Here is a 24,533-nt window from a genome sequence, read left to right on the forward strand (position 1 = left end):
GCTCCTATAGACCCCATAGAATCCCCCATAGCACCCTATAGAGCCCCTATAGACACCCCATAGAGCCCCTATAGAGCCCCTATAGAGCCCCACAGATCCCATAGCCCCCCCATAGAGCCCCATTGAACCCATAGACCCCCCCCCTAAACCCTACTGAACCCCTAGCGCCCTATAGACCCATCCATACAGCCCCATAGAGGCCATAGACCATATAGACACCCCCTCCAGGCCTCCCTATAGACCCCATAGGGTCTCCCATAGAGCCCCATTGAACCCATAGGCCCCATAGCGACCCATAGATCCCATCGCAGCCCATAGATCCCATAGCGCTACGGGGCGCTACGGGGGCCTATAGGGGCTATGAAGGTCTATAGGGGCTATAGGGAGGGATATAGGGCCTGGGGGGGGCTATGGGGTGGCTATTGGGAGCTATAGGGGCCCACGGGGGCTATGGGGGCACAATGAAGGCCTATAGGGGGATTATAGGGGGTTGGGGGGGGCTATGGGGTGGCTATTGGGAGCTATAGGGGCCCACGGGGGCTATGGGGGCACAATGAAGGCCTATAGGGGGATTATAGGGGGTTGGGGGGGGCTATGGGGCAGCTGTTGGGAGCTATGGGGCACTATGAGGGCCTATAGGGGGGCTATAGGGGGTTTGGGGGGGGCTATTGGGCGCTATGGGGGGGTATAAGGGGGCTATAGGGGGTTTGAGGGAGGCTATTGGGGCCTATGGGGCACCCCTCCCCCCCCTTGGAGGACCACGGTAGCCCCCACCGGGCCCCTCTGCGGCCGCTCCCGCCGCTCGTCTCTATGGTTCCCTCCCCGTCCTTAAGTGCGGCGGAGGGGGGGAGGCCGCTCTCTATGACCCTGGCGGACCCGGCGGCCAGAGCGTCCCGCGCTCACCTGGGCGCATGCGCAGAGCGTCCCCCTGGGGCCACTTCCGGGTCCGCGCGCGCCACCATGCGGGATCGGACCCGGGAGCTCAACCAGGTGTGTGTGTGGGGGGGAAACCCCAAAAACGGGGCTGGGGACCCCAAAAACCGGGTTTGGGACCCCAAAAAACGGGGCTGGGAGGCAAAAAAAGGGAGCTGGGACCCCAAAAGTGGGGTTGGGGGGCCAAAAATTGGGGTTTGGGACCCCAAAAAGGGGAGGATTGAGCCCAAAGCCGGGGCTGGGACTCGAAAAATGGGTCTGAGGGACCAAAAAATGGGTCTGGGAGGCAAAAAAAGGGGGTTGGGACCCCAAAAATTGAAGTGTTGACCCCAAAAATGGGGCTGGGACCTCAAAATAGGAGGTGGGACCCCCAAAATTGGAGCTTTGAACCCCAAAATGGGGTCGGGGAGCCAAAAATCGGGTCTGGGGCCCCCAGAAATGGGGCTAGGAGCCCAAAATTGGGTTTGGGGACCCTGAAAATGGGGTTTGGGACCCCAAAAATAGGGCCGGGAGGTCAAAAATGGGAGCTGGGACCCCAAAAGTGGGGTTGGGGGGCCAAAAATTGGGGTTTGGGACCCCAAAATTGGAAATACTGACCCCAAAATGGGAGCTGGGACCCCAAAACTGGGAGCTGTGACCCTAAAAATGTGAGCTTTGACCCCAAAACTGAGAGTTTTGACCCCGAAGTGGGGTTTGGGACCCCCGAAACTGGGATTTTCGACCCCAAAACTGGGATTTTTGACCCCAAAATGGGGTCGGGGACCCCAAAATTGGGGAGTTTGACCCCAAATCTGGATGTTTTGACCCCAAAATGGGATTTTTGACCCAAACCCAGGTGCTTTGACCCCAAAACTGGGGACTTTTGACCCCAAAACTGAGAGTTTTGACCCCAAAACTGGGGACTTTGACCCCAAATCTGCATGTTTTGACCCCAAAATGGGATTTTTGACCCAAAACCAGGCGCTTTGACCCCAAAACTGGGATTTTTGACCCCAAAGTGGGGTTGGGGACCCCAAAACTGGGGACTTTGACCCCAAAACTGGGGACTTTGACCCCAAATCTGGACGTTTGGACCCCAAAGCCGGGATTTGGGGCATCAAAACTGAGAGTTTTGACCCCAAAATGGGGCTGAGGACCCCAAATCTGGATGTTTTGACCCCAAAATAGGATTTTTGACCCCAAAATGGGGTTGGGGACCCCAAATCTGGATGTTTTGACCCCAAAACTGGGATTTTTGACCCCCAAATTGGGGACTTTGACCCCAAATCTGGACGTTTTCACCCCAAAATGGGAATTTTGACCCAAAGCCAGGAGCTTTGACCCCAAAACTGGGATTTTTGACCCCAAAGTGGGGTTGGGGGCCCCAAAATTGGGGACTTTGACCCCAGAGCCGGGATTTTTGACCCCAAAATGGGATTTTTGACCCCAAAACTGAGAGTTTTGGCCCCAAAATGGGTTGGGAACCCCAAAATTGGGGAGTTTGACCCCAAATCTGGATGTTTTGACCCCAAAATGGGATTTTTTGACCCCAAAACCAGGCGCTTTGACCCCAAAACTGGGATTTTTTTTACCCCCAAATCTGAATGTTTTGACCCCAAAATTGGGACTTTTGACCCCAAAATTGGGACTTTTGACCCCAAAGTGGGGTTGGGGACCCCAAAACTGGGATTTTTGACCCCAAAACTGAGATTTTTGACCCCAAAATGGGATTTTTGACCCCAAAACTGAGAGTTTTGACCCCGAAACTGGGGACTTTGACCCCAAACCTGGATGTTTTGACCCCAAAATGGGATTTTTGACCCCAAAATGGGATTTTTGACCCCAAAACTGGGATTTTTGACCCCAAAATGGGGTCGGGGGACCCCAAAATTGGGGAGTTTGACCCCAAACCTGGATGTTTTGACCCCAAAATGGGATTTTTGACCCCAAAACTGTGATTTTTGACCCCAAAATGGGGTCAGGGACCCCAAAATTGGGGACTTTGACCCCAAATCTGGATGTTTTGACCCCAAACTGGGATTTTTGACCCAAACCCAGGTGCTTTGACCCCAAAACTGGGATTTTTGACCCCAAAACTGAGAGCTTTGACCCCAAAGCGGGGTTGGGGACCCCAAAACTGGGGACTTTTGACCCCAAAACTGAGATTTTTGACCCCAAAACTGAGAGTTTTGACCCCGAAACTGGGGACTTTGACCCCAAACCTGGATGTTTTGACCCCAAAATGGGATTTTTGACCCCAAAACTGGGATTGGGGCATCAAAACTGAGAGTTTTGACCCCAGAGTGGGGTTGGGGACCCCAAAACTGGGGACTTTGACCCCAAATCTGGATGTTTTGACCCCAGACTGGGATTTTTGACCCAAACCCAGGTGCTTTGACCCCAAAACTGGGATTTTTGACCCCAAAACTGAGAGCTTTGACCCCAAAGTGGGGTTGGGGACCCCAAAACTGGGGACTTTTGACCCCAAAACTGGGATTTTTGACCCCCAAATTGGGGACTTTGACCCCAAATCTGGATGTTTTGACCCCAAAATGTGATTTTTTGACCCAAAACTGAGAGTTTTGACCCCAAATCTGGATGTTTTGACCCCAAATCTGGATGTTTTGACCCCAAATCTGGATGTTTTGACCCCACATCTGGATGTTTTGACCCCAAACCAGGCACTTTTACCCCAAAACTGAGAGTTTTGACCCCAAAATGGGGACTTTTGACCCCAAATCTGGATGTTTTGACCCCAAAATTGAGATTTTTTGACCCAAAATTGGGACTTTTGACCCCAAATCTGGATGTTTTGACCCCAAAACTGGGACTTTTGACCCCAAAACTGAGATTTTTGACCCCAGAGTGGGGTTGGGGACCCCAAATCTGGATGTTTTGACCCCAAATCTGGATGTTTTGACCCCAAAACTGGGATTTTTGACCCCCAAATTGGGGACTTTGACCCCAAATCTGGATGTTTTGACCCCAAAATGGGATTTTTTGACCCAAAACTGAGAGTTTTGACGCCCAAATTGGGGACTCTGACCCCAAAATGGGATTTTTGACCCCAAATCTGGATGGTTTGACCCCAAAATGGGATTTTTTGACCCAAAACTGGGAATTTTTACCCCAAAACTGAGACTTTTGACCCCAAAATGGGGTTGGAGACCCCAAATCTGGATGTTTTGACCCCAAAATGGGATTTTTGACCCAAACCTGAGAGTTTTGACCCCCAAATTGGGGACTTTGACCCCAAAATGGGATTTTTGACCCCAAATCTGGATGTTTTGACCCCAAATCTGGATGTTTTGACCCCAAACCAGGCACTTTGACCCCAAAACTGAGAGTTTTGACCCCAAAACTGGGACTTCTGACCCCCAAACTGGTGACTTTGACCCCAGATCTAGATGTTTTGACCCCAAAACTGGGGACTTTTGACCCAAAATCAGGATTTTTGACCCCAAAATTGGGACTTTTAACCCCAAAATTGGGACTTTTGACCCCCAAAACTGGGACTTCTGACCCCCAAAACTGGGACTTTTGACCCCAAAACTGAGAGTTTTAACACCAAAATTGGGACTTTTGACCCCAAAATGGGATTTTTTGACCCCAAAACTGGGACTTCGACCCCAAATCTGGATGTTTTGACCCCAAAATGGGATTTTTTGACCCAAAACTGGGAATTTTTACCCCAAAACTGAGACTTTTGACCCCAAAATGGGGTTGGAGACCCCAAATCTGGATGTTTTGACCCCAAAATGGGATTTTTGACCCAAAACTGAGAGTTTTGACCCCTAAATTGGGGACTTTGACCCCAAAACTGAGAGTTTTGACCCCAAATCTGGATGTTTTGACCCCAAACCAGGCACTTTGACCCCAAAACTGAGAGTTTTGACCCCAAAATGGGGACTTTTGACCCCAAATCTGGATGTTTTGACCCCAAAATTGAGATTTTTTTACCCAAAATTGGGACTTTTGACCCCAAATCTAGATGTTTTGACCCCAAAACTGGGACTTTTGACCCCAAAACTGAGATTTTTGACCCCAAAGTGGGGTTGGGGACCCCAAAACTGGGACTTTTGACCCCCAAATCTGGATGTTTTGACCCCAAAATTGGGACTTTTGACCCCAAAATGGGATTTTTTGACCCCAAAACTGGGACTTCGGACCCCAAAACTGGGATTTTTGACCCCAAAATGGGGTTGGGGACCCCAAAACTGGGACTTTTGCCCCCCAAACTGGGGACTTTGACCCCAAAATTGAGATTTTTTGACCCCAAAACTGGGACTTTTGACCCCAAAACTGGGACTTTTGACCCCAAAACTGGGGACTTTTGACCCCAAAATTGAGATTTTTTGACCCCAAAACTGAGAGTTTTGACCCCAAAGTGGGGTTGGGGACCCCAAAACTGGGGACTTTGACCCCAAAACTGGGACTTTTGACCCCAAAACTGAGAGTTTTAACCCCAAAATTGGGACTTTTGACCCCCAAACTGGGACTTTTGACCCCCAAACTGGGGACTTCGACCCCAAATCTGGTTGTTTTGACCCCAAAATGGGATTTTTTGACCCAAAACTGAGAGTTTTGACCCCCAAATTGGGGACTCTGACCCCAAAATGGGATTTTTGACCCCAAATCTGGATGGTTTGACCCCAAAATGGGATTTTTTGACCCAAAACTGGGAATTTTTACCCCAAAACTGAGACTTTTGACCCCAAAACGGGGTTGGAGACCCCAAATCTGGATGTTTTGACCCCAAAATGGGATTTTTGACCCAAAACTGAGAGTTTTGACCCCCAAATTGGGGACTTTGACCCCAAAACTGAGAGTTTTGACCCCAATCTGGATGTTTTGACCCCAAAATGGGATTTTTGACCCAAAACTGAGAGTTTTGACCCCCAAAATGGGATTTTTGACCCCAAAACTGAGAGTTTTGACCCCAAATCTGGATGTTTTGACCCCAAACCAGGCGTTTTGACCCCAAAACTGAGAGTTTTGACCCCAAAATGGGGTTGGAGACCCCAAATCTGGATGTTTTGACCCCAAAATTGAGATTTTTTGACCCAAAATCAGGATTTTTGACCCAAAATCGCGTGTTTTTCCCCCAAAGCAGGGGGGGGGCGGCAGCTCCGAGGAGGACGAGGGGGAGGAGGCGAAGGTGGCGCTGATGGGGCTGAGCCCCCCTGCTAACGACACCCTGCACCAGGTACGGCTAATTAGCCTCTCGTTAGCGTGGCGGGGACCCTAATTAGCATCTCATTTGCATATAGCCTCGCTCGTTAGCGGCTCGGTTGCATCTAATTAGAGGTAGGAGGGGCTTGGAGGGGAGGGAGAGCCTCTAATGCCCCTCATAGCCTCATTAACACCTCATTAGCATCTAATTAGCGTAATATCATGCCTAATTAATATCTATTTTCCATATAATTTAGCTCATTAGCAGATTGGTTGCGTTTAATTAGAGGTAGGAGGGTCGTGGGGGGGTGGCAGAGGAGAGGGAGACCCAGTTATGCCCCTTACAGCCTCATCAATGTCTAATTAGTGCCTCATTAGCTTATTTTCATGCATAATTAATGATATATTTGCATGTAACAATAGCTCATTAGCAAATAGGTTGCTTCTAATTAGGGATTGGAGGGGGGTAGGGGGGTGGAAGAGCCTCTGATGCCCTTTATAGCCTCATTAGCATCTAATGAGCATCTAATTAGCATCTAATTAGCATCTAATAAGCATCTAATTAGCGTGCAACGAGCTGATTGGTGTGTAATTAGTGCCTTATTAGCAGATAATGAGGGTCTGGGGGTGGCTTCGCGCTGTGGGGCAGGAGCTGGAGCCCCCAGCTCCCTTCCCAGAGCCTTAGCGTGTTAATTAGCGTGTTAATTAGCTGGGGGGGGCAGGCGCAGGGGGTGCGGGCGGCGCTGGCGACGCTGGAGCAGAAGCTGCAGGAGCTGGAGGAGCAGCAGGAGAGAGTCCTGGGGACCCCCCTGCCCCCCGAGGGTACGGGCTGGGACCTATGGGGTCTATAGGGGTCTATAGGGGTCTCTGTGGGGTCTGTGGGGTCTCTGTGGGGTCTCTGTGGGGTCTCTGTGGGGTCTCTGTGGGGTCTGTGGGGTCTATAGGGGTCTCTGTGGGGTCTCTATGGGGTCTCTGTGGGGTCTCTGTGGGGTCTATAGGGGTCTCTGTGGGGTCTCTGTGGGGTCTCTGTGGGGTCTCTATGGGGTCTCTGTGGGGTCTCTGTGGGTCTCTATGGGGTCTCTATGGGGTCTGTGGGGTCCCTGTGGGGTCTCTGTGGGGTCTCTAGGGGGTCTCTAGGGGTCCCTATAGGTCTCTGTGGGTCTATGGGGCCTCTATGGGTCCCTAGGGGATTTCTGTGGGGTCTCTAGGGGTCCCTAGGGGGTCTCTATGAGTCTGTGGGGTCCCTATGGGTCTATGGGGTCTCTATAGGTTTCTGTGGAGTCTCTATGGGGTCTCTATAGGTCCCTGTGGGGTCCCTATGGGGTCCCTAGGAGGTCTCTGTGGGGTCTCTGTGGTCCCTAGGGGGTCTCTATGGGGTCTCTTTGAGTCTCTATTGGTCCCTATTGGTCCCTATGGGTCTCTAGGAGGTCCCTGTGGGTCCTAATGGGGTCCATATGGGTCCCTATGGCATCTCTAGGGGTCTCTGGGGTCCCTATGGGGTCTCTATAGGTCCCTATGGGGTCCCTATGGGTCTGTAGGGTCTCTAGGGGGTCTCTATAGGTCTCTGGAGTCCCTCTGGGGTCCCTATGGGGTCTCTATAGGTCCCTATGGGTCTGTGGGGTCTCTAGGGGATCTCTATAGGTCTCTGGGGTCCCTATGGGGTCTCTATAGGTCCCTATGGGGTCCCTATGGGTCTGTGGGGTCTCTGGGGGGTCTCTATAGGTCCCTGGGGTCCCTCTGGGTCAGTCTATAGGGGTCCATATACGGTGTCGCTGCCCCAGGGCTCAAGCAGGAGCTGCAGACGCTGCGGGAGGAGATCCAGGCGCTGACTCAGCACATTCGGACCCGACTGAGAGGTTTGGGGGGGGGGGGGGGGGGGGGGGGGGGAGACACCCCCGGGACCCCATTTACCCCCCCAACCCCCCCTTTCTGCCCCCCCCAGACCCCCATTTACCCCCCAACCCCCCCCTTTCTGCCCCCCCGACCCCCATTTACCCCCCAACCCCCCCTTTCTGCCCCCCAGACCCCCATTTACCCCCCAAACTCCCCTTTCTGCCCCCCCAGACCCCCATTTACCCCCCAACCCCCCCTTTCTGCCCCCCCAGACCCCCATTTACCCCCCCAACCCCCCCTTCCTGCCCCCCCAGACCCCCATTTACCCCCCAACCCCCCCTTTCTGCCCCCCCAGACCCCCATTTACCCCCCCAACCCCCCCTTTCTGCCCCCCCACACCCCCATTTACCCCCCAACCCCCCCCCCTTTCTGCCCCCCCAGACCCTCATTTACCCCCCCAACCCCCCCTTTCTGCCCCCCCACACCCCCATTTACCCCCCAACCCCCCCTTTCTGCCCCCCCAGACCCTCATTTACCCCCCCAACCCCCCCTTTCTGCCCCCCCAGACCCCCATTTACCCCCCAACCCCCCCTTTCTGCCCCCCCAGACCCCCATTTACCCCCAACCCCCCCCTTTCTGCCCCCCCACACCCCCATTTACCCCCAACCCCCCTTTCTGCCCCCCCAGACCCCCATTTACCGCCCAACCCCCCCTTTCTGCCCCCCAGACCCCCATTTACCCCCCAACCCCCCCTTTCTGCCCCCCCAGACCCCCATTTACCCCCAACCCCCCCCTTTCTGCCCCCCCACACCCCCATTTACCCCCAACCCCCCTTTCTGCCCCCCCAGACCCCCATTTACCGCCCAACCCCCCCTTTCTGCCCCCCAGACCCCCATTTACCCCCCAACCCCCCCCCTTTCTGCCCCCCCAGACCCTCATTTACCCCCCAAACCCCTCCGTACCCCCAAAATCCTTGTTTTTCACCCCAAATCTGCCCCCCCCCCCAGCGCTGGAGCCGGGACGGGAGGAGGAGGAGGATGAAGATTGGGGCAGCGTCGGGGCCCGTGTCAGGAGGACCCAGGTAAAGGGATTTTGGGGTCAAAAAGAGGGGTTTGGGGTCTCCAAGTGGGATTTTGGGGTCCCTCGGGGGTTTGGGGTCAAGAAGTGGGGTTTTGGGGTCCCCATGGAGGGTTTTGAGGTCAAAAAGTGGGGTTTGGGGGTCGTAAAGTGGGATTTTGGGGTCATAAAGTGGGATTTTGGGGTCATAAAGTGGATTTTGGGGTCTCCATGGAGGGGTTTGGGGTCATAAAGTGGGGTTTTGGGGGTTCCTCAGGGGGTTTTGGGGTCATAAAGTGGGATTTTGGGGTCCCTCAGGGGGTTTGGGGTCATAAAGTGGGATTTTGGGGGTTCCTCAGGGGGGTTTTGGGGTCAAGAATTGGGATTTTGGGGTCATAAAGTGGGATTTTGGGGTCAAAATGTGGAATTTTGGGGTCCCCGTGGAGGTTTTGGGGTCATAAAGTGGGATTTTGGCGTCCCCGTGGAGTTTTTGAGGTCAAAAAGTGGAATTTTGGGGTCAAGAAGTGGGATTTTGGGGTCATAAAGTGGGATTTTGGGGTCCCCGTGGAGGTTTTGGGGTCAAGAAGTGGGATTTTGGGGTCAAAAAGTGGAATTTTGGGGTCCCCGTGGAGGTTTTGGGGTCAAGAAGTGGGATTTTGGGGTCAAAAAGTGGAATTTTGGGGTCCCCGTGGAGGTTTTGAGGTCAAGAAGTGGAATTTTGGGGTCATAAAGTGGGATTTGGGGGTCCCCATGGAGGTTTTGGGGTCAAGAAGTGGAATTTTGGGGTCATAAAGTGGGATTTTGGGGTCATAAAGTGGGATTTTGGGGTCAAAAAGTGGGATTTTGGGGTCCCCGTGGAGGTTTTGGGGTCAAGAAGTGGGATTTTGGGGTCAAAAAGTGGAATTTTGGGGTCCCCGTGGAGGTTTTGGGGTCAAGAAGTGGGATTTTGGGGTCAAGAAGTGGGATTTTGGGGTCAACAAGTGGAATTCTGGGGTCCCCGTGGAGGTTTTGGGGTCAAGAAGTGGGATTTTGGGGTCAAGAAGTGGGATTTTGGGGTCCCCGTGGAGGTTTTGGGGTCATAAAGTGGAATTTTGGGGTCAAAATTGGGATTTTGGGGTCATAAAGTGGGATTTTGGGGTCCCCATGGAGGTTTTGGGGTCAAGAAGTGGAATTTTGGGGTCAAAAAGTGGAATTTTGGGGTCATAAAGTGGGATTTTGGGGTCAAAAAGTGGGATTTTGGGGTTCCCGTGGAGGTTTTGGGGTCAAGAAGTGGGATTTTGGGGTCAAAAAGTGGAATTTTGGGGTCCCCGTGGAGGTTTTGAGGTCTAAAAGTGGGATTTTGGGGTCTAAAAGTGGAATTTTGGGGTCCCCATGGAGGTTTTGGGGTCTCCAAGTGGGATTTTGGGGTCTCCAAGTGGGATTTTGGGGTCTCCAAGTGGGATTTTGGGGTCAACAAGTGGAATTTTGGGATCCCCATGGAGGTTTTGGGGTCAAGAAGTGGGATTTTGGGGTCAAGAAGTGGAATTTTGGGGTCAAGAAGTGGGATTTTGGGATCCCCGTGAAGGTTTTGGGGTCAAGAAGTGGAATTTTGGGGTCAAAACCTGGAATTTTGGGGTCCCCATGGAGGTTTTTGGGGTCAAGAAGTGGGATTTTGGGGTCAAAAAGTGGAATTTTGGGGTCATAAAGTGGGATTTGGGGGTCAAAACGTGGCATTTTGGGGTCCCCGTGGAGGTTTTTGGGGTCATAAAGTGGGATTTGGGGGTCCCTAGGTTGATTTTTGGTGGCCCAGGGTGGGAATTTGGTAGCCCGGGGTCGTTTTTGGTGGATTTGGGGGTCCGGGGGGTGGATTTGGGGGTCCCGGTGCGGGGGGTGGAGCTGACGCTGGGTCCCCAGCACGGGGTGCTGGCTCAGCAGTTCTTGGCCCTCACCGGACGGTGCCACGCGGCTCAAGCTCGTTACCGGCAACGAAGCCTCGACCGCATCCGCCGCCAGCTCCACATCGGTGAGGGGGCCCCTGGGGACGTCCTGGTGGCCCATAAGGACGTCCTGGTGGCCCATAAGGACGTCCTGGTGGCCCATAAGGAGGTTCCTGTGGTCCCTGAGAGGTCCTGGTGGCCCCTAAGGAGGTTCTGGTGGCCCCTAAGGAGGTTCTGGTGGCCCCTAAGGAGGTTCTGGTGGTCCCTGAGAGGTCCTGGTGGCCAATGGGGGGTCTTGGGGATCCATGGGGTGGTCCTGGTGGCCCCTAAGGAGGTTCTGGTAGCCCCTAAGGAGGTTCTGGTGGCCCATAATGAAGTTTTTGTGGTCCCTGAGAGGTCCTGGTGGCCCATGGGGGGTCTTGGGGATCCATGGGGTGGTCCTGGTGGCCCCTAAGGAGGTTCCTGTGGTCCCTGAGAGGTCCTGGTGGCCCCTAAGGAAGTTCCTGTGGTCCCTGAGAGGTCCTGGTGGCCCCTAAGGAGGTTCCTGTGGTCCCTGAGAGGTCCTGGTGGCCCCTAAGGAGGTTCCTGTGGTCCCTGAGAGGTCCTGGTGGCCCCTAAGGAGGTTCTTGTGGTCCCTGAGAGGTCTTGGTGGCCCCTAAGGAGGTTCGCGTGGCCCCTGAGGAGGTCCTGGTGGCCCCTGAGGAGGTCCTGGTGGCCCCCGGGGGGGTCCTGGTGGCCCCGGTGACGCGTGTCCCGCAGCGGGGAGCCCTTCGGTGACGGAGGAGGAGCTGGAGCAGATGGTGGAGAGCGGCCAGAGCGAGGTCTTCGTCTCCAACGTGAGTTTTGGGGGTCAGAGACCCCACGGCGGCCACTGCGGAGCTCCAGGAACCCTCCGGTGGCCCATGAGGAGGTCCTGGTGGCCCCTAAGGGGGTTCTGGTGGCCCCTAAGGGGGTTCTGGTGGTTCCTGAGAGCTCCTGGTGGCCCCTGAGGGGGTCCTGGTGGTTTCTGAGAGCTCCTGGTGGCCCCTAAGGGGGTTCTGGTGGTTCCTGAGAGGTTCTGGTGGCCCCTAAGGGGGTTCTGGTGGTTCCTGAGAGGTTGTGGTGGCCCCTGAGGGGGTTCTGGTGGCCCCTGAGGGGGTTCTGGTGGCCCCTGAGGGGGTTCTGGTGGCCCCTAAGGAGGTTCTGGTGGCCCATGAGGGGGTTCTGGTGGCCCATGAAGGGGTTCTGGTGGCCCCTAAGGAGGTTCTGGTGGTTCCTGAGAGGTTCTGGTGGCCCATGAGGGGGGTCCTGGTGGTTCCTGAGAGCTCCTGGTGGTTCCTGAGAGGTCCTGGTGGCCCCTAAGGGGGTTCTGGTGGTTCCTGAGGGGGTTCTGGTGGCCCCTAAGGGCGTTCTGGTGGTTCTTGAGAGGTTCTGGTGGCCCCTGAGGGGGTTCTGGTGGCCCCTAAGGGGGTTCTGGTGGCCCCTGAGGAGGTCCTGGTGGCCCCTAAGGGGGTTCTGGTGGCCCCTAAGGGGGTTCTGGTGGCCCCTAAGGGGGTTCTGGTGGCCCCTAAGGGGGTTCTGGTGGTTCCTGAGAGGTTCTGGTGGCCCCTAAGGGGGTTCTGGTGGCCCCTAAGGAGGTTCTGGTGGCCCCTAAGGGGGTCCTGGTGGTCCCTGAGGGGGGTCCTGGTGGTCCCTGAGGGGGTCCTGGTGGCCCCTAAGGGTGTTCTGGTGGTCCCTGAGGGGGTTCTGGTGGTTCCTGAGAGCTCCTGGTGGCCCATAAGGAGGTTCTGGTGGTACTTGAGAGGTTCTGGTGGCCCCTGAGGGGGTCCTGGTGGCCCCTGAGGAGGTTGTGGTGGCCCCTGAGGAGGCTGTGGTGGCCGCAGGTGCTGGGGGCGACGCGGGCGACGCGGGCGGCCCTGGAGGAGGTCGGCGTGAGGCACCGGGAGCTCCAGCGCCTCGAGAAGGGGCTCCGCGAGCTGGGGGAGCTCTTCAGCCTCCTCAGCACCAACCTGGAGGGGCAGGTGCCACTGGGAGCACTGGGAGGGCACTGGGAGGGGGTTGGGGGGCACTGGGATGGGACTGGAGGGGACTGGGAGGGGACTGGGAGGCACTGGGATGGGATTGGAGGGGACTGGGAGGGACTGGGAAGGGATTGAAGGGGACTGGGAGGCACTGGGAGGGGATTGGAGGGGACTGGGAGGGGACTGGGAGGAGATTGAAGGGAAGTGGGCTGGACGGGGAAGAGATTGAAGGGAACTGGGATGGACTGGGAAGCACTGGGAGGGAACTGGGAGGCACTGGGAGGCACTGGGAAGGGATTGAAGGGGACTGGGTGGGACTGGGAAGCACTGGGAGGCACTGGGAGAGGATTGAAGGGGACTGGAAGGAACTGGGAGGGGACTGGGATGGACTGGGAGTGGATTGAAGGAGACTGGGAGGCACTGGGATGGACTGGGAGGAGATTGAAGGGAACTGGGATGGACTGGGAAGCACTGGGAGGGAACTGGGAGGCACTGGGGAAGGGATTGAAGGGGACTGGGATGGACTGGGAGGAGATTGAAGGGAACTGGGATGGACTGGGAAGAGGTTGAAGGGAACTGGGATGAACTGGGATGGACTGGGAAGAGGTTGAAGGGAACTGGGATGGACTGGGAAGCACTGGGAGGGAATTGGAGGGAACTGGGATGCACTGGGAAGGGATTGAAGGGGACTGGGAAGCACTGGGAGGAACTGGGAGGGGATTGAAGGGAACTGGGAGGCACTGGGAGGGGAATGGAGGGGACTGGGATGGACTGGGAGGAGATTGGAGGGAACTGGGATGGACTGGGAGGAGATTGGAGGGAACTGGGATGGACTGGGAGGAGATTGAAGGGAACTGGGATGGACTGGGAAGGGATTGAAGGGAACTGGGATGGATTGGGAAGCACTGGGAGGGAATTGGAGGGAACTGGGATGCACTGGGAGGAACTGGGAAGGGATTGAAGGGGACTGGGAGGGACTGGGAGGCACTGGGAGGGGATTGGAGGGAACTGGGAGGCACTGGGAGGAACTGGGAGGGGATTGAAGGGAACTGGGAGGCACTGGGATGGGATTGAAGGAGACTGGGAGGGACTGGGAAGCACTGGGAGGCACTGGGAGGGGATTGAAGGGAACTGGGTGGGACTGGGAGGCACTGGGAGGGGATTGGAGGGAACTGGGATGCACTGGGAGGAACTGGGAGGAGATTGAAGGGGACTGGGAGGCACTGGGAAGGGATTGAAGGGAACTGAGACGCACTGGGAGGCACTGGGAAGGGATTGAAGGAGACTGGGAGGCACTGGGAAGCACTGGGAGGGGATGGGGGGGCACTGGGAGGGAAGGGGCTGCTTCTCCTTGTTCCCTGGCGGCCCGTACTGGTCTGTACTGGTCTGTACTGGTCTGTACTGGTCTGTACTGGTGTGCAGGGCGAGGTGATCGACCGCATCGAGCGGAACGTGGCGGCGTCGGGCGCTCGGCTGGACAAGGGGCGGCGGCAGCTGAGGGCGGCGGCCGGGGGGCGGGGCCGGGCCCGCAAGGTGAGGACACGCCCCCTTAGGCCACGCCCCCTCCCATTAGATTATATGTGCCTGAGGCCACGCCCCCTGGCTTGGCCACGCCCCCTCCCATAAGAGCCTGTGGCACTTAGGCCACGCCCCCTCCATTAGAGCCTATGGAGCTGCGGCCACGCCCCCTCCCATTATAGTCTATGGGACTTAGACCACGCCCCCTCCATTAGAGCCTATGGGGCTGAGGCCACGCCCCCTCCCATTATAGTCTATGGGACTTAGACCACGCCCCCTCCATTAGAGCCTATGGAGCTGCGGCCACGCCCCCTCCCATTATAGTCTATGGGACTTAGACCACGCCCCCTCCATTAGAGTCTATGGGGCTGAGGCCACGCCCCCTCCCATTATAGTCTATGGGACTTAGACCACGCCCCCTCCATTAGAGTCTATGGCACTTAGGCCACGCCCCCTCCCATTATAGTCTATGGGACTTAGACCACGCCCCCTCCATTAGAGCCTATGGGACTTAGACCACGCCCCCTCCCATTAGAGTCTATGGTACTTAAGCCACGCCCCCTCCCATTATAGTCTATGGTGCTTAGGCCACGCCCCCTCCCATTAGAGTCTATGGGGCTGAGGCCACGCCCCCTCCTATTATAGTCTATGGCACTTAGACCACGCCCCCTCCATTAGAGCCTATGGGGCTGAGGCCACGCCCCCTCCATTATAGTCTATGGGACTTAGACCACGCCCCCTCCTATTATAGTCTATGGGGCTGAGGCCACGCCCCCTCCCATTATAGTCTATGGGACTTAGACCACGCCCCCTCCATTAGAGTCTATGGCACTTAGGCCACGCCCCCTCCAATTATAGTCTATGGCGCTTAGGCCACGCCCCCTCCCCTTAGAGTCTATGGTACTTAAGCCACGCCCCCTCCCATTATAGTCTATGGGGCTGAGGCCACGCCCCCTCCTATTATTGTCTATGGTACTTAAGCCACGCCCCCTCCCATTATAGTCTATGGGGCTGAGGCCACGCCCCCTCCCATTATAGTCTATGGGGCTGAGGCCACGCCCCCTCCCATTATAGTCTATGGGGCTGAGGCCACGCCCCCTCCCATTATAGTCTATGGGGCTGAGGCCACGCCCCCTCCCATTATAGTCTATGGCGCTCAGGCCACGCCCCCTCCATTAGAGTCTATGGCGCTTAGGCCACGCCCCCTTCCAGTGCCTCCCAGTTCCCTCTAGTCTCCTCCCAGTCACTCCCAGTTCATCCCAGTCCCCTCTATTCCCCTCCCAGTCCCCTCTATTCCCCTCCCAGTCCCCTCTAGACTTCTCCCAGTTCCTCCCAGTTGCTCCCAGTTCCCTCTAGTTCTCTCCCAGCCCTTCCCAGTTGCTCCCAGTTCATCTCAGTCCCCTCTAGTCCTCTCCCAGTCCATCCCAGTTGCTCCCAGTTCATCCCAGTCCCCTCTAGTCCTCTCCCAGTCCATCCCAGTTGCTCCCAGTTCATCCCAGTCCCCTCTAGTCCTCTCCCAGTTCATCCCAGTTGCTCCCAGTCCCCTCTAGCTCCCTCCCAGTTCACACCCAGTCCCTCCCAGTTCATCCCAGTCTCCTCTATTCCCCTCCCAGCCCCTCCCAGTCCCCTCTAGTCCTCTCCCAGTTCCTCCCAGTTGCTCCCAGTTCCCTTTAGTCCTCTCCCAGTTCTCTCCCAGTCCCCTCCCAGCCCCTCCCAGTCCCCTCCCAGTAGCTCCCAGTCCATCCCAGTTCCCCCCCCCAGAAGAAGCTGGTGGCCATCGCCTGCGTCGCTGTCACCGTCCTCGTCATCGGAGCCGCCATCGCCGGCACCATCGCAACCACCTGACCCGCCCCCCTTACTGGTGAGAGACTGGGAGGCACTGGGAGGGACTGGGAGGGGAACTGGGGGGCACTGGGAGGGGACTGGGGGGCACTGGGAGGGACTGGGAGGGGATTGGGGGGCACTGGGAGGGACTGGGAGGGGACTGGGGGGGCACTGGGAGGGACTGGGAGGGACTGGGATGAACTGGGAGGGACTGGGATGAACTGGGAGCAGGTGGGGGGAGCAACTGGGCTAACCCGGGGGGCAGGGGAGGAAGAAACTGGTCCGAACTGGGAGCAACTGGTCCAGCCCTGGTGACCCCTTGACCCCCCCCCAGGTCTCTGACGTCACTTCCTGTTTCCCGGTGACGTCACTTCCTGTCTCTGGTGACGTCACTTCCTGTCCGGGTGGGGGAGGGGCCCCAATAAAGCACTTTTTCACCTCAAAACTGTGTCCCTGCCCCTCCCCCCACCCTGGGTGGGGGGGCACTGGGAGGGATTGGGGGGCGCTGGGATGGGATTGGGGGGCACTGGGATGGGACTGGGGGGCACTGGGATGGGACTGGGGGGCACTGGGATGGGATTGGGGGGCACTGGGATGGGACTGGGGGGCACTGGGATGGACTGGGAGGCACTGGGATGGGATTGGGGGGCACTGGGATGGGACTGGGGGGCACTGGGATGGGACTGGGGGGCACTGGGATGGGATTGGGGGGCACTGGGATGGGACTGGGGGGCACTGGGATGGACTGGGAGGCACTGGGATGGGATTGGGGGGCACTGGGATGGAATTGGGGGGCACTGGGATGGACTGGGAGTCACTGGGATGGAATTGGGGGGCACTGGGAGGCACTGGGATGGGATTAGGGGGCACTGGGATGGACTGGGAAGCACTGGGATGGGATTGGGGGGCACTGGGATGGACTGGGGGGCACTGGGATGGGACTGGGGGGCACTGGGATGGACTGGGAGGCACTGGGATGGACTGGGGGGCACTGGGATGGACTGGGAGGCACTGGGATGGGATTAAGGGGCACTGGGATGGAATTGGGGGGCACTGGGATGGACTGGGAGGCACTGGGATGGGATTGGGGGGCACTGGGAGGCACTGGGATGGGATTGGGGGGCACTGGGAGGCACTGGGAGGCACTGGGATGGACTGGGGGTCACTGGGATGGGATTGGGGGGCACTGGGATGGGATTGGGGGGCACTGGGATGGGACTGGGGGGCACTGGGATGGGATTGGGGGGCACTGGGAGGCACTGGGATGGGATTAGGGGGCACTGGGATGGACTGGGAGGCACTGGGATGGACTGGGAGCCACTGGGATGGGATTAAGGGGCACTGGGATGGAATTGGGGGGCACTGGGATGGGATTAAGGGGCACTGGGATGGAATTGGGGGGCACTGGGATGGACTGGGAGGCACTGGGATGGGATTGGGGGGCACTGGGAGGCACTGGGAGGCACTGGGATGGGATTGGGGGGCACTGGGAGGCACTGGGATGGGATTGGGGGGCTCTGGGATGGAATTGGGGGGCACTGGGATGGGATTGGGGGGCACTGGGATGGGATTGGGGGGCACTGGGATGGGATTGGGGGGCACTGGGAGGCACTGGGATGGGATTAGGGGGCACTGGGATGGACTGGGAGGCACTGGGATGGGATTGGGGGGCACTGGGATGGGATTGGGGGGCACTGGGATGGGATTGGGGGGCACTGGGATGGGACTGGGGGGCACTGGGAGGCACTGGGATGGGACTGGGGGGCACTGGGATGGGACTGGGAGGCACTGGGATGGGACTGGGGGGCACTGGGATGGGACTGGGAGGCACTGGGATGGACTGGGGGGCACTGGGATGGAATTGGGGGGCACTGGGATGGGATTGGGGGGCACTGGGATGGACTGGGAGGCACTGGGAGGAACTGGGGGTGACTGGGACAAAGCGGAGGGGCCTGGGGGAGCTCTAGGGGGAGTCCCTGGGCCAAACTGGTGGGAACTGGTGTGAACTGGGTCCCCTCCCCCCCCCCCCCCGTCCCCCCACATCCTGGGAGGGGGGGAAGGGCCCGGATGTGGCTCCCCTCCCCCACCCTGGGGCGCTGCCAGCAGTGAGTGCAGACTGGGGGGGACTGGGATGGGATTGGAGGGGACTGGGAGGGACTGGGATGAACTGGGATGGGATTGGGGGGGACTGGGAGGGACTGGGAGGGACTGGGGTGGGATTGAAGGGGACTGGGATGAACTGGGATGGGATTGGAAGGGACTGGGAGGCACTGGGATGGGATTGGAGGGGACTGGGATGAACTGGGATAGACTGGGAGGGGATTGGGATGAACTGGGAGGCACTGGGAGGGGATTGGAGGGGACTGGGAGGGGATTGGAGGGGACTGGGAGGGACTGGGATGAACTGGGAGGCACTGGGCGGTTGCTGGTCGCTGTGTCCCCCCGGTGTCCTCCAGCCCCACGTTCCCCCCACCCTCAGCTCCTCCTCGTCCTCCTCGTCTCCACCTCCTCCACCTCCTCCATCCTCCCTGTTCTCCATCTTCTCCGTCTTGTCCCTCCACGTTCTCCATCTTTCTGGCTCCTCCACCTTCTCCAGCTCCTCCATCTTGTCCATCCTTCCATCTTCTCCATCTCATCTCTCCATCTCCTCCATCTCCTCCATCTCCATCTCCTCCACCTCCTCCATCTTCTCTCTTCTTCCATCTTCTCCATTCTCCATCTCCTCCACCCTTCCATCTCCTCCATTCTCCATCTCCTCTATCTCCTTTATCTCCTCCATTTCCCATCTTCTCCATCTCCTCCATCTCCTCCATCTCCTTTATCTCCTCCATTCTCCATCTCCTCCATCTTCTCTCTTCTTCCAACTCCTCCATTCTCCATCTTCTCCATCCTTCTGGCTCCTCCATCTTCTCTGTCTCCTCCATCTCCTTTATCTCCTCCATCTCTATTTCCTCCACCTCCTCCATCTTCTCTCTTCTTCTATCTCCTCCATTCTCCATCTTCTCCATCCTTCTGGCTCCTCCATCTTCTCCACCCTTCCATCTCCTCCATTTCCCATCTTCTCCATCTCCTCCATCTCCTCCATCTCTTTTATCTCCTCCATTCTCCATCTCCTCCATTCTCCATCTCCTCCGTCTCCTTTATCTCCTCCATCTTCTCCATCTCCTCCATCTTCTCTCTTCTTCCAACTCCTCCATTCGCCATCTTCTCCATCCTTCTGGCTCCTCCATCTCCATCTTCTCCATCTCCTCCATCTCCTCCATCTCCTTTATCTCCTCCATTCTCCATCTCCTCCATCTTGTCCATCCTTCCATCTTCTCCATCTCATCTCTCCACATTCTCCATCCTTCTGTCTCCTCCATTCTCCATCTTCTCCATGACCTCCATCTCCTTTATCTCCTTTATCTCCTCCATCCTTTCAACTCCTCCATCCTTTCAACTCCTCCATCCTTTCAACTCCTCCATCTCCATCTCCTCCATCTCCATCTCCTCCATCTCCTCCATCTCCATCTCCTCCATCTCCATCTCCTCCATCTCCATCTCCTCCATCTCCATCTCCATCATCTCCTCCATCTCCATCTCCTCCATCTCCATCTCCTCCATCTCCATCTCCTCCATCTCCTCCATCTCCTCCATCTCCTCCATCTCCTCCATCTCCTTTATCTCCTCCATTCTCCATCTCCTCCATCTTGTCCATCCTTCCATCTTCTCCATCTCATCTCTCCACATTCTCCATCCTTCTGTCTCCTCCATTCTCCATCTTCTCCATGACCTCCATCTCCTTTATCTCCTCTATCTCCTCCATCCTTCCATCTCCTCCATCCTTTCAACTCCTTTATCTCCATCTCCTCCATCTCCTCCATCTCCTCCATTCTCCATCTCCTCCATTCTCCATCTCCTCCATTCTCCATCTCCTCCATTCTCCATCTCCTCCATCTCCATCTCCTCCATCTCCTCCACCTCCTCCATCTTCTCTCTTCTTCCATCTCCTCCATTCTCCATGTTCTCCATCCTTCTGGCTCCTCCATCTCCTCCATTCTCCATCTCCTCCATTCTCCATCTCCTCCATTCTCCATCTCCTCCATTCTCCATCTCCTCCATTCTCCATCTCCTCCATTCTCCATCTCCTCCATTCTCCATCTCCTCCATTCTCCATCTCCTCCATTCTCCATCTCCTCCATCTCCATCTTCTCCATCTCCTCCACCTCCTTCATCTTCTCTCTTCTTCCATCTCCTCCATTCTCCATCTTCTCCATCCTTCTGGCTCCTCCATCTCCTCCATCTCCATCTCCTCCATCTCCATCTCCTCCATCTCCATCTCCTCCATCTCCATCTCCTCCATCTCCATCTCCTCCACCTCCTCCATCTCCATCTCCATCTCCATCTCCACCTCCACCTCCTCCCTCTCGCCCCGCAGACCATGTCCACCCTCCTCCTGGTCCTCCTGGTCATCCTCGGTGCCGCCCCGGCCGTCCCCCAGTGCCGCCGCGCCCGGGGCCCCTCGTGCCGCGTCCCGCTGCTCCCCGGCCTCCACCCGCTGGGCTGGGGGGTGGACGTCACCACCCTGGACCTCTCGGGAGCCCCCGTCGTCCCCCTCCAGACGTCTCCTCCTCGCGCCGGGGCCTCCTGCGTGCTCTGCGTGGACCTTCTCGGCCGCCCCGGCCGGCTCCCTCCTGCCGCGGGGGGCTGGCGCGGGGGTCGCCGCTGCCGCCAGGGCTCGCGGGTGGCCACGGGCGGCCTGGCGCTGGGGACGCTGGTGGGCTCGGCCGAGGAGCTGGCGGCGGGGTGGCGGCTGGGGCTGCGGGGGCTGCCGGGGCCCGCGGGGCGCCTGGTCCTGGTCGGCTCGCACTCGCGCCTCGCCGACTTCGGGCTCCAGCGGCAGCGGGAGGACCGCTACGGCTACGCCGGCCTCCAGCTCCGCTGCCTGCACTACTGGTGGGTCCTGGGCTCCTTCCAGCCCCTCCAGCCCCTTCATCTCCATCTCCATCTTCTCCATCCCCTTCATCTCCTCTATCTCCATCCCCTCCATCCCCTTCATCTCCTCTATCTCCATCCCCTCCATCCCCTTCATCCCCTCCATCCCCTTCATCTCCTCCATCCCCTTCATCTCCTCCATCCCCTTCATCTCCTCCATCCCCTTCATCTCCTCCATCCCCTTCATCTCCTCCATCCCCTTCATCTCCATCCCCTTCATCTCCTCCATCCCCATCTTCCCCATCCCCTTCATCCCCATCCCCATCCCCTCCATCCCCTCCATCCCCTCCATCCCCTCCATCTCCTCCATCCCCTCCATCCCCATCCCCTCCATCCCCATCCCCTCCATCCCCATCCCCTCCATCCCCATCCCCTCCATCCCCATCCCCTCCATCCCCATCTCCTCCATCCCCATCTCCTCCATCCCCATCTCCTCCATCCCCTCCATCCCCTCCATCCCCTCCATCTCCCCCATTTCCTCCATCCCCATCTCCCCCATCTCCTCCATCCCCATCTTCCCCATCCCCTCCATCTCCATCTCCTCCATCCCCTCCATCTTCCCCATCCCCTCCATCCCCATCTCCTCCATCCCCTCCATCCCCTCCATCCCCTCCATCCCCTCCATCCCCTCCATCCCCTCCATCCCCTCCATCTCCATCCCCTTCATCTCCATCCCCTTCATCTCCATCCCCTTCATCTCCATCCCCTCCATCTCCATCCCTTCCATCTCCTCCATCCCCATCTTCCCCATCCCCTCCACCTCCATCCCCTCCATCTCCTCCATTATCCATCTCCTCCATCTCCTCCATCTCCTCCATCTCCTTCATCTCCTCCATCTCCATTTTCTCCATCCCCTTCATTTTCTCCATCCCCTTCATCTTCTCCATCCCCTCCATCTCCATCTTCTCCATCTCCTCCATCCCTTCATCTCCATCTCCATCTTCTCCATCTTCTCCATCCCCATCTCCTCCATCCCCATCCCCTTCATCTCCTCCATCTCCATCTCCTCCACCTCCATCTCCTCCATTTCGCCACCTCCTCCGTCTCCACCTCCTCCGTCTCCACCTCCTCCGTCTCCACCTCCTCCGTCTCCTCCATCTCCACCTCCTCCATCTCCACCTCCTCCATCTCCACCTCCTCCATCTCCACCTCCTCCATCTCCACCTCCTCCATCTCCATCTCCTCCTCCACCTCCTCCATTTCTCCTCCTCCACCTCCTCCACCTCCTCCACCTTCTCCACCTTCTCCATCTCCTCCATTTCTCCATCTCCTCCTCCACCTCCTCCATTTCTCCACCTCCATCTCCTCCATCTCCACCACCTCCACCACCTCCTCAACCTCCCCCTCCCTCCTTTCTCGCAGGTCCCACCTGTCCCCGGCGGCCGCCCCGTCCCGCTCCTTCCTCTCGGCCGTCGCCTCCCTCCCCACCCGCTTCTCCTCCTCCTCGGCCGACGCCTTCTCCGCCTTCTTCTCCACCTTCGGCACCCACCTGGTCCAGGGGGCCGGCCTGGGGGGCCTCCTCCGCTCCGTCACCGCCGTCCGCTCCTGCCGCGCCGCCCTGGTGGCCGCCAGCGTCCGCGAGGTGGCCACCTGCCTGGCCGCCGAGGTCAGCGGTGGTGGCACCTCCGGTGGCGTCTCCGCCTCCATCTCCGCTTGCCGCCGCGCCCGGACCTCCCACCAAGCCAACGTCTCCTTCCACGAGCTCTTCACCGAGCGCCTCGTGGAGGTCCGAGGGGGCCACCAAGACGGGGACCTCCTCTACGGTGACCCCCGCGCCCGCTCCCGCTGGCTCCGGAGCCTCCCGGCCTCGCCGGCTTTGGTGGCCGCGCGGCTCCGGCCCCTCCACCTCCTGGTGGCCCCCGAAGACCCTCGCCGGGCGGCGTTGGCCGAAGCCATCGTTGACTACGTCTCCTGGAGAAGCTTGAGGGTCAAGTGCGGCGGCGGGTGTCGCGGTGGCCACGCGGTGGCCCCCTGCTCCTGCGGTTGCGCCGCCGGCGCCGCCGGCGTCACCGCCGAGTGCTGCTCGCGCCACCGGGGCTTGGCCAAGTTGAGCGTCTTCGTGGCCGGAGGCGCCGGTTGGCGCGGGGACGTCTTCTCCAAGCCCGACGTCTACGTCCGCGCGGCCTACGGCGCCGCCAGGGCGCAAACCAAGACGGTTTGGAACGCCTGGAGGCCGCGCTGGGACGTCCTCCTGGAGATGGGGACGGTGGAGCTGCTCCCCGGGCGGCGGCTCCTCCTGGAGGTGTGGGACGAGGACAATCGGTGGGACGACGACCTGCTGGGCACCTGCCAGGAGGAGATTCGCGCCGGGGGCAACCGCAGCGGCGTCTGCTTCCCCGGAGGAGGCCGCTTGGACTTCTCCTACCGCGCCGCCTGCGGGCCGGCCCTGGGAGGTCCTCTGTGCGCCGACTACGTCCCCCAAGAGCCTCCAGAAGAAGACGGAGGCGTCTCCAGGTTCTCCACGTGGCCGCCGGGGCCGGGAGAAGGTCCCCCGGCTCCGTCGAAGCCCCCGTCCCACCTTGAAGGCATCTGGGGGGGCTTGGAGGAGGCCGGGGGGGAAGGAGGCGGCGAGGAGATGGGGTTCGTGGAGCCCACGGACGCCTTCGGGGACCTCCCGGAGCCCTTCGGGGACCTGGAGGAAGGGTGGATGGAGGCGGAAGAAGAAGCCGGAGGGCAGCAGGAGCTTCTGGAGGCACGAAAGGACCTCCCGGGGCCTCCAGCCGGAGGTGGGATGGGGCCTCCAGAGCTGGAGGTGACGTCTGGTGTCCAGGAGGCCCCATCGGACCTTCTGGATCCAGGTTCCGGCGCCAAGATGGAGCCTCCAGACCTTCTGGATTCGGGTTCCACCTCCCAGGAGGCCCCGTCGGACCTTCTGGATCCAGGTTCCGGCGCCAAGATGGAGCCTCCAGACCTCCTGGATTCAGGGTCTGGTCTCCAGGAGGCCCCATAGGACCTTCTGGCCCCACCCCTGGAGCTGGGATGGAGCCTCTGGACCTTCTGGATCCGGGTTCCACCTCCCGGGAGGCTCCATGGAACCTTCTGGATCCGGGTTCCACCTCCCGGGAGGCCCCATGGAACCTTCTGGATCCGGGTTCCACCTCCCAGGAGGCCCCATGGAACCTTCTGGATCCGGGTTCCACCTCCCAGGAGGCCCCATAGAACCTTCCAGAACCTTCCAGAGGTCCATGTTGTCCCCTCTCCCCCTGCTTTGGAGCCCCCAGTGGGGGAATAAAAGCTTTGAGCAGCAGAACTGAGACTGGGAGGTACTGGGAGGGGACTGGGAGGGGAACTGGGAGGCACTGGGAGGGACTGGGAGGGACTGGGAGCA

The 24,533-nt window shown here is 58.5% G+C and overlaps 3 protein-coding genes across 7 annotated transcripts in view; 2 read left to right on the forward strand and 1 right to left on the reverse strand.

Annotated features, from left to right (window-relative positions):
- Positions 1 to 24,533, reverse strand: part of LOC138734506 (syntaxin-1B) — a 95,185-nt gene that overhangs the window by 11,715 nt on the left and 58,937 nt on the right. The window lies entirely within an intron of this gene.
- On the forward strand, positions 885 to 16,676 carry STX4 (syntaxin 4). 5 transcript variants are annotated; one of them, XM_069882207.1, is made up of 11 exons: positions 885 to 990; positions 6,023 to 6,118; positions 6,807 to 6,906; positions 7,866 to 7,940; positions 8,925 to 8,998; positions 10,867 to 10,975; positions 11,649 to 11,725; positions 12,752 to 12,889; positions 14,312 to 14,422; positions 16,172 to 16,268; positions 16,566 to 16,676. In XM_069882207.1, the coding sequence occupies exons 1-10, from the start codon at positions 961 to 963 to the stop codon at positions 16,250 to 16,252; spliced, it is 891 nt and encodes a 296-aa protein (XP_069738308.1). In that variant the 5' UTR covers positions 885 to 960; the 3' UTR covers positions 16,253 to 16,268; positions 16,566 to 16,676. The 5 variants fall into 5 exon arrangements, with proteins under 5 accessions (XP_069738308.1, XP_069738309.1, XP_069738306.1 ...); XM_069882208.1 differs by having other exon boundaries at positions 10,888 to 10,975; positions 16,169 to 16,268; XM_069882205.1 differs by having other exon boundaries at positions 886 to 990; positions 16,169 to 16,268.
- Positions 18,315 to 24,459, forward strand: PRF1 (perforin 1). Its single transcript, XM_069882158.1, has 3 exons — positions 18,315 to 18,336; positions 20,649 to 21,166; positions 22,568 to 24,459. Exons 2-3 carry the CDS (start codon positions 20,652 to 20,654, stop codon positions 24,153 to 24,155), a joined length of 2,103 nt encoding a protein of 700 aa, XP_069738259.1. The 5' UTR covers positions 18,315 to 18,336; positions 20,649 to 20,651; the 3' UTR covers positions 24,156 to 24,459.

This window comes from Phaenicophaeus curvirostris, unplaced genomic scaffold (assembly GCF_032191515.1).
Source record: "Phaenicophaeus curvirostris isolate KB17595 unplaced genomic scaffold, BPBGC_Pcur_1.0 scaffold_84, whole genome shotgun sequence".
Lineage (NCBI taxonomy): Eukaryota > Metazoa > Chordata > Aves > Cuculiformes > Cuculidae > Phaenicophaeus > Phaenicophaeus curvirostris.